We start from the raw sequence: 9,811 nt of genomic DNA, 5'->3' as shown, positions 1-9,811 counted from the left end.
ATATGGACAACTCTTCTTTTATTTATTGTACGTTCCTAGACTTTGTATTAAATTCTGGAATTTTCTGAAAGAGATAAAGATATAATGTAAAATGCAGAATATGTTTATCTTATATATCGAATGTACGCGCGATTTCTCAATTAATTTTATCTTGCGAACGTTCCAGAAAAATGATCGTTACAAATAAAAACTTTAAATATGAAAACGGAATACAAGGAATGTATACAAAAAGACAGCATATAAAAACAAATATATACATATTAATTTTTATCAATATGTAAAATTCCTATGTTATATACACTATATAATCAAGATGTGTGTGAAATATTTACATGACGCGCGCGCGCACACACACACACACACGCACACACACACACACACAATGTATCTTGTATTTACTATCAGGTATGCCGACAGTGCCGTCAGTTTATAACAACCTTTTGAAGCGATAGGATTGCTGTCGAATGTTTATTTGGAATTAAACTTAACTTAAACGTCCTGTTCAACAAGTAGGGTAAGACTTTAGATAAATTTACAATAAAATACTTATAAATCTCCTTTTCTTTGAATATACAGGGTGTCCCTGAGCATGTGCTCACGCACTTGTGAGGAGGTAGAGCGCAGTAAATTAAATAAAGAAATCCTATTCCATGTAACAATTTTTGTAATAATAATAGAAATATTAATTATTGAAAGTTCATCATAGTTACTTTGAAGGTCAATTTTAAGATTGACAGAGGCACTTTCAGAAAAAACGTTTGATACAAAAGTTTCTTATTTTTTCACGTACAATTCGAATCTGTAATAAAAAGTACCATATTCCCCTAAAAAAATTCAACTTCCGATCCGGATGGCGTATTTCCGGTCGGAATCAAAAGTTGAAAATATCACCATTTCTTTATTTAATTTACTGCGCTCTACCTCCTCACAAGTGCGTGAGCACATGCTCAGGGACACCCTGTATATATATACAAAAATGCGTTGAATAATGAGCTATTTTATTTCTTAAAAAAGACATTCCTTTTCAATATTCAAAACACATATTTCTATATTACAATTATTTTTATCTTTTGTAAATCATGTAGTTAATAAGAAGATATTAAAAGAAGATATTAAAATATTAATATATTGTAATAACATCATTTAATCATATTTTGATATAGAAAATATGAAATCTAAGTCAAGTATTTATTGACGTTATAATATTATTATATGCGTTTAATTTTACACCATAGCTATAAAATTATATTAAAAATATTTAATATTATCTGTATTTCGTTTTTTAAAATATCTTTTTTATAATGAATGTCTAAAGCCAATGTTCTCTTCTAATGTTACTTAAATAGAACATTTTAAATTAAATATGTAATGAACGTGAATGAAGAACGAGCAGTAGATGAATATTTTGTCCGAAAAAATGAATGTGACATGACATATACTAATATCGTCTTTTCTTCATATTTGATCCGAATTGTTATATCAATTAAGTTTCAAATAAACTTTATTTTGGTACATGTTTATTGTTCGTTCGTTTTTAATACATCTCTCACTTAATATTAGGAGAGACATATAAACTTTGAAGATAACATGTTAGTAAACATACAATCCATTTATAATATCCGCTATATTGAAAATATCTCTCCATTTCTCATATATTTTAATGCTTCTAAAAATTTAACATGTATATGTAAGGAAGAGATTAAAGTTGTTAAAACTTGTTATATATATAGAATACTAGAATATGAAAAACACAGAAATATGTAATTGCACTAGAGGAAATCGTAAAGATGAAACTGAACTTGAAATAAACAAATAAAAATTACTGTTTACTTTGTTTGTTCTTTTCGGAATTATCTAAATATGTTCTTTATGTTTTCCAATATTCATTTTCAAAAAAATTATCTAATATATCATTTCATTAAGTTATAATTACTTTTTATTAATGATTTCTTTTACTTATAAATAAATTGAATTGTGTTGTATCTTTCCTTATATAAATCTTATTTTCTTAAAAATTCATATAAATTCTCTTGAAGCTTTTTCACACAAAAGTCAATTGAATTGCACTCTGTGTACCTTGTTTCTAATAAGGAGACGTTTTTATAGATATCCGAGTGAAATTTAACATGACATTCATAAAACTCTTATTAAGTAGTAGTCTAATATACATTGCTACAGTGGCAACAATAATTTCTATTGATGAAACATCAGAAAGCGCACGACGCAATGCATTAATCGATAAATTATCAACTTATATAATGCCATTACACTATAACATGGAGTTAAGATTAGTCAACGATTATTTCATTTGCGACTGCACAATTACTATTTATATTATTCATGCAACACAAAATATAAGTTTTCATATGCTGGACCCAATAAATAATGTAAGGACGTTGAAATTAACGCAAAATGACATTGAAATGAATGCTTGTAAAAACATATCAACAAATTATTATGAAAACAATATATTCGTGTTCAATTGCGAAAATGTCTTGTTGCCTGGAATATACAATCTATACATAAGGGTTGAAATTCCAATTAATATCGTAAAAGACTCTTTCGGAATTTACATAAACGGAGATAAAGAGTAAGTAAAAAAATATATGAAATCATATGAAATGATATTGAAATAACAAATTCTATCTTTACGCATTCCGCGCTTATAATTGTCTAAAGTTAACCATTATTTAAAGCATATCGTTAAAATGTGGCAGGTGGTTAATCACAACAGGTATCCAATCAAAAGAACAGCAAATATTTCCGTTTTGGAATAAGCCCGGATTAAGAATTATTTTTGATATTTCCATAAAGCATTATCGAAAGTACAGAGCTTTGTCGAATATGCCGATACGAGAATCTAGACCGGCAGATGGTGATAATGTGTGGACATATTTTAACAAGACTGTTTCAATCCCCATAAATAATGTAGCATTTATGGTGTTTGATTTTCATCGGATCAACTTGAATGAGACTGTTAGCATGTGGTGCAGACCGCAACTGATACCACATGTAAAATTTGCGCTATATGTTATTGAAAATGTTACTATGTACTTGAAAAATTATTTATATTGGCATCATTCAGAGAATGTCGTTGAGGAGACCCTTGTTTCACCTGAAAGTAAAGTGGATCATGTCGCAATCTCGAATTTACAAGACGAAGTCAAACAGATTTTGGGATTCGTCTTTTACAGGTAATATATATAATTAAAAATAGATATATATATTCTGTAATAAGTTAAGGTATTTAATTAAAAATTATATTATTATCCGAAATTTTTCATACATTTATACAGTATACATATATTAGTATAATGATTTTTAGAGAAACAGATATTACGTATAATGAAGAATTGGATACTGCCGCACGCAAAATAATAATTGCATCTTCAGTAGCACGTAGGATGATACAGAAATATATTGGCAATCTGTTGTGTCCATCTAATTGGTTTCAACTATGGTTAAACGAAGGTTTTGCTATATTTTTCCAAACAGATATTATCGATAAGGTTATTTTATTTCTAATGCATGAATACACTGTTAAAACGATTAATAATTTACAATATAGAAAACATTTAAATATTTGTATAAATCACCCATTTTATTTCTTAAACATAAAAAAATATAATTCTTAAAATTCTTTAAGTTTTCATAACTCCACACAAAGAAATTTAATAAAAAATAAACAATATATGTGTTTACATTTAGATTATTGAGGAAAGAACAAACATTATTTTTAATAGAAGCACTTAATAAAGCCAATTTGTATATATACTTTAAGTTTTTCATTAATTATAAATTGATTATATTAAATTGCATTTAGGCTTTGCCAAATTCCCGGATGATGGATTTATTTGTAGTTCAAAATCAACACGAATTATTCGACTTAAACCCTTATTTCGTTATTAATTGTGCTGTAGAATATGATAGTTACCTGGAAAATTATTTATTTCCTTCTCTTTCTCATTTCGAAGGTATGTAAATAACATTGAATGAATAAATTTTAAACATCTAAAAGTTAATTTCATGAAAAGTTAAATATGTAAATTATAAACAAATGTATTTGTAATTTAACTGTATTATTATTATCATATTTTATATTTCGTGCAATGACAGTATCAAAAGAATATGTAAAACTAAAAGCTAACTTCTCTTTTTTGTATAGTTTTTATTAAATTACATAATATCATATAATTTTTAAATTATAACTGTAAATATCTATCTACTATACTGAAATTAATTTTTTTACATATACTTAATTATTTACTATATAATTGTTACAATTAGTTGCAAACTTTGTTACAAATTTAGTTTTAATTAAATGCTATTTAAAAACTTATTACGAAAAGTATTTTAAATTATAATTTATTAAATCATTTTTTTTAAATTTCAATAATCATAGGTTCCATTTTATGGCGCATGTTAGAACAAATATTGTCGCATGACAAATTTTCAAATGCTCTCAACATATATTTAAAGAATCAGTGAGTATTATATTGTAATGTAATATATGTATGTATACTGTATAGGAAAAGAAAATCTAAATATACAGGGTGACCCATTTTAACTTAGGCAGCCAAATAACTCGAAAAATAAGCAAGATAGAGAAAAATGTTTTAGACAAAAGTTGTATGGTTTCGAGGGGGCCATAAGATGGTATCATTGGTTTGACCTTGAAGAGTCATTTGAAGGTCACGTGAAGGTCACTTCAATTTTTTTAAATGGAACATCCTATATATTTTTGTACATTCTTGTAGCTCATCTCGAGAGCTTTCCAAAACACTATAATTAAGTACATTTTCGTTAAGTACTTTTTGAGTTATGAGGCTTGAAATAATTTCTTAATTTTACATAAACCGTAAAATATCTTGTAAAATATTCATTTTTCGATTACCTTACCTTAATAGTTTTATGTACAAAATAATGAGAGGAATCAATTGGTGTAAAGAAAACACATAGTTGTTTCGAAGAAAAAATATGTAATTTGCAATTAACAATTCCATATTTTTTCTTAAAAACAACTATGTGTTTTCTTTACACCAATTGATTCCTCTCATTATTTTGTACATAAAAGTATTAAGGTAAGATAATCGAAAAATGAATATTTTACAAGATATTTTACGGTTTATGTAAAATTAAGAAATTATTTCAAGCATCATAACTCAAAAAGTACTTAACGGAAAGGTACTTAATTATAGTGTTTTGGAAAGCTCTCAAAATAAGCTACAAGAATGTACAAAAATATATAGGGTATTCCATTTAAAAAAATTGAAGTGACCTTCACGTGACCTTCAAATGACTCTTCAAGGTCAAACCAATGATACCATCTTATGGCCCCCTCGAAACCATACAACTTTTGTCTAAAACATTTTTCTCTATCTTGCTTATTTTTCGAGTTATTTGGCTGCCTAAGTTAAAATGGGTCACCCTGTAGATATAATAAGTTTGACAATATGCAGCCTTTTATTATTTAAAAAATATAGATATTTTAAGAGTCACATTTATGTTGTTATTATATATTTATGAATTTTTCTCGAGTAAATTTCAGTTCGAGTTTTTCATGAATATGTGATAGAGAGAGATTAATAATTTCCGAATTATAAAGAATTCAAACTGAGTAATCTTTGGAAAAACAAGTTTTATCAAGATGCGGATAGTATAAAAGTAACATTAATAAATAATTATTTATGTATATTAAAATTATATTGTGAAGTTTAAATATTTCTATGTTAGTTATAGTTCAATTTTTATACATACAAATACGAAGATAAATTATGTAAATTTTTATTTTCTTTTTTATAATGCTGATTATACATAGTGTTTAACATTATTAACATTAACCATCATGTTAAATCTTATAGTTACGCTGAGTCTATAGGAAAAACTGGCGATAATTTATGGAATGCTATGCAAAGTATCATAGATGAATGGGATTCCGAATATCAGTTTAATGTGAAAAACATAGTTCATTCGTGGGCCATGCAGAGATGTTTCCCCGTGTTGGAGGTGATGCGAAATTATTCTAATAATATTGTAACTATATCAGCACAATTTCACAACAAGTTGGATGAGAAACAATATTATATACCTATTACGTATACTACGAAATCAAAGTCCAATTTTACCATAACTTGGACAAATATTTGGTTAACACCATCGAATTCAAAAATTGAACTCTTCCTTGAGAAAGATCAATGGATCATTTTAAACTTACAACAAGCTGGTAAAAAGTGAATGATAAATTTATATTTTTATTAAGTATCATATTGTATGTATAATTTCAATATTCTGATGTAATATCAAAATATTCTTAACATTTCGAAATATGTTGAATTAATATATGTAATTTCAAAGTACCCAATAATGTACAAAAGCAATTTGTTTTATAATAGGATACTATTGTGTCAATTATGATACTGAGAATTGGCGAAAAATTGCGCGATGCTTAAATTCTGAAGAATACAGAAATATACATGTTCTCAATCGAGCGCAAATTATCGATGACGCATTCCATTTTGCGATCGAGAAGAAACTTGAATTCTCCGTATTTTGGGAACTTGCTATTTATTTGCGAAAAGAGGAAGATTATATAGCATGGTATCCTATGATCAAAGCTTTTGAATTTATATCGAATATTGTCGCATTCTTAGAATTTCATCCTGAATTTAAGGTAAACACAAAATCAAGAAATTTTCTATTACGCCAATGCATAATACATATCATAATCGTGATTTCATATATCGATATACCGACAGTGAAATAATTCTTTAAACATTAGATTCATGTAGAGAATTGAAAAAATTGAACTTAATTATATAGTTCCTTCTTTGCTAAAAAAAGACAAAAATTTAATTTCAGAAGACGCTTATGTTTTTAAATTTAATAATTACATTTTAAATTTTGAACTTTTCGAATTGCTAATTTACTGTAATATTAATATTGTGGAATTTATAATATGAATGATATAATTTATATTTAATTTTAGAAAATTATAGAATGCAATTACAATTATTTTTTTTATATTAATTTTCTTCCATTATAAAATATTTGCAATATTAAAAACTTTATAAAATATTTTATAGAAATTTATTTATATTTTCAATTTTATCACATTCTATACAATACATGTTTATCTATACATGTTTATCTAACACATGTTTTCTAAATATCTATTCTATGAAAAATGAAAATTTACAAATTTGAAATTTATAAAACCGATATTTTTGTGTAATATGCAACATTTAAAACATATTTGTGTGTGATATGTAACATTGAAAAAAGAGGATCATATAGCAAATTCATCAATCGGCACATCTATGTATACAGAGCAATATATACATGTTAATAATGCATGTATTTAAATGATATAAAATATGTAAACAATTATTCGAATAAATGATCGGTAAATTTGGAAATTGTAATGGTTCATGCCATAAAGTTTCATATACTTATTAAAATAAAATTATCTAAAAGTACATATTTACATATATACATATTACATATACATATATACATATATAAAAATACATATATACATATATATTTGCATATATATTATATTCGTTCTTCTAAATAATATGAAAAAAATTAAATAAAAAGATGTTTTTTTTAGGAAGTGCGAAAGTCGCTTGAATTAAGATGGAATCTGTTCAGCGAAGATAGCAATGATGATCATACTGAATGTTTAAAGCAAGAACTCGCAAAGTGGAAGTGTCTTATGAATGATAACATATGCAAAATGACGGCATATCGACAATTGCAATGGCATCTGATAAATCTAAAAAAAAACAAGTAATTCTTCTTATAATACTTGATTTTTATAGTGATATTTTTTATATGTGCATGTTTGAGAAATTAATTATGACTTTACGTCAAAAATTATTTATGTAACACTAGAATAATTAGCACAATTTCGCTAGAATTTTTACTTCTTTTTGGATTTTCTTCTGTAGACTTTTGCCTGGATGGAAGAGATGGACATATTGTAATGGTTTGAAACTATCAAGTTTTAGTACATGGAATAGAACTTTTCATATTTCCGTGGAAGAGATTGATTACACAATTTTAGAATGTTTAGCTTACAGCGAAAGTTTTCAAATCATAGTCAATTATTTAGAGGAAATATTACCAGCTAGTTTTGAAACATTTAGGCATATTTTTATGACCAATCTATCTTATGATGAATCCAAATCGAGAGAGCGGGCTGAAACCTTAATTGCTAATATTTTTCTTTCCACTCTAGTCAAAAATATTAAATATATGCTTAAAATCATATTAAATAATTTCAGAAAATTAACATATTATTGGTAATGATATTTCATAATTCAAAATACATAGATACGAAAATTTATTGTACATATTAATTATAAATGTACTATTTTGTTCTGATAGGAAAGTCAATGAGATGGCGGTATTAACTGTTATAATTAACAATGTGTATTCTGAGGAACAATTGGGAGAGGTAATTTTAATGAATCACAGTTTGATATTTATCGTTAAATTTTTATTATAAAATATATTTTTTACAATATGTTGTTTCAAGTTCGATGTTACACATATTTTTGCTGGATAGAGGTGCTAAAATTGAATTTTGTGATAGTAAACTTATGTTCGCAAATTCATAATTTTAACGCGACGATCCAAAAATGATATTCATATTGTTCGGAGCTTGCTAGAGATGATTAGATTTTTGATAGAATCAACAGAAACATAGTCCGATGTTGTGCATACGACAAATTTACTCATTTTTGAGCAATTGTTGAAATATTTTTTGAAATAAAACAAAACAATAATTTTAAAATAAAAATATAACAAAACATTTCTATTTCATTTCCTCTGCCATTCAATCACTGTATAGGAAAATAGGCCCCATAAGTCGACTAGCCCATAGCTCATACAGGATCCTGCTACACACCTACCAGTAGCGTTCGATGGGTTGTCTTCATCAAGGTGCTAGACTGAAAGTATTACTTTTTATTTGTTATCACAATGAAACTATAAATTTGCGAACATAAGTTTATTATCAAAAAGTATTCAATATTAGCTCCCATACCTACTATAGAAGTTTGTAACAGCGAATAAAACACACAATTTGTATGTTATATATTTTATACACAATCTTCTATATACCTTGTTCCATGATTCTGTCAATGAAGCTCTGCCTGTATAATACTGTGACAATTACAAAATCATTTATTGATGACTTGTTAACATTTTTTTCAGATAAAAAAATTTATCAGAAATGAGATTAAAGATTTCCGGTATCTCTTTGCAACTCTTTATGTTATTGACCACAAGATAGAAATACGTCGGTCGGAGATCAAAAGACAGGCAGAATTTCTTCAATCTTTTTTTACCAACTAAAAATATAAAGATTTATAGTGTGTCGAACTGTTTAGAAACCAAGAAAAATGTAGCATAATCGTTTTGGATAAGATATATGAATTGATGTAATTAATCATTATTTTCATATAATTGTTAATAATTCTTTAATTGTTTTTAATTATATTTTAAGTAATTTTTACATATATTAGCTTTTTTGTAATTTAATATTTGTATATAGTTAATTATATTTATATAATATTTATTATAAATACATATATGTATATATAATGTATATACATATAAATATATATATTTATAAATATATATATATATATATATATATATATATATATATACATGTACATATGTATATATATATATATATATATATATATATATATATATATATACATGTACATATGTATATATTTATAACATTAATTAATTATATTAAAATATTTTATTTAATATTAAAATTCAGTATTAA

The 9,811-nt window shown here is 25.7% G+C and overlaps 1 protein-coding gene across 1 annotated transcript; it reads left to right on the top strand.

Moving 5' to 3' along the window:
* Positions 1-417: 417 nt before the first annotated feature.
* LOC145973328 (aminopeptidase N-like) lies at positions 418-9,421 on the top strand. The gene is made up of 12 exons (XM_083102607.1): positions 418-514; positions 2,107-2,590; positions 2,718-3,194; positions 3,326-3,509; positions 3,824-3,974; positions 4,403-4,484; positions 5,862-6,223; positions 6,393-6,670; positions 7,613-7,791; positions 7,953-8,306; positions 8,392-8,461; positions 9,223-9,421. Exons 2-12 carry the CDS (start codon positions 2,127-2,129, stop codon positions 9,361-9,363), a joined length of 2,742 nt encoding a protein of 913 aa, XP_082958733.1. The 5' UTR covers positions 418-514; positions 2,107-2,126; the 3' UTR covers positions 9,364-9,421.
* Positions 9,422-9,811: the final 390 nt, after the last annotated feature.

This window comes from Camponotus vicinus, unplaced genomic scaffold, assembly GCF_025532165.1.
Source record: "Camponotus vicinus isolate PSW18456_S1 unplaced genomic scaffold, iyCamVici1.0 SCAF_6, whole genome shotgun sequence".
In the NCBI taxonomy this organism is placed as follows: domain Eukaryota; kingdom Metazoa; phylum Arthropoda; class Insecta; order Hymenoptera; family Formicidae; genus Camponotus; species Camponotus vicinus.
Note: the sequence above shows the minus strand (reverse complement) of the source record. Positions and strands in the feature narration are given on the sequence as shown.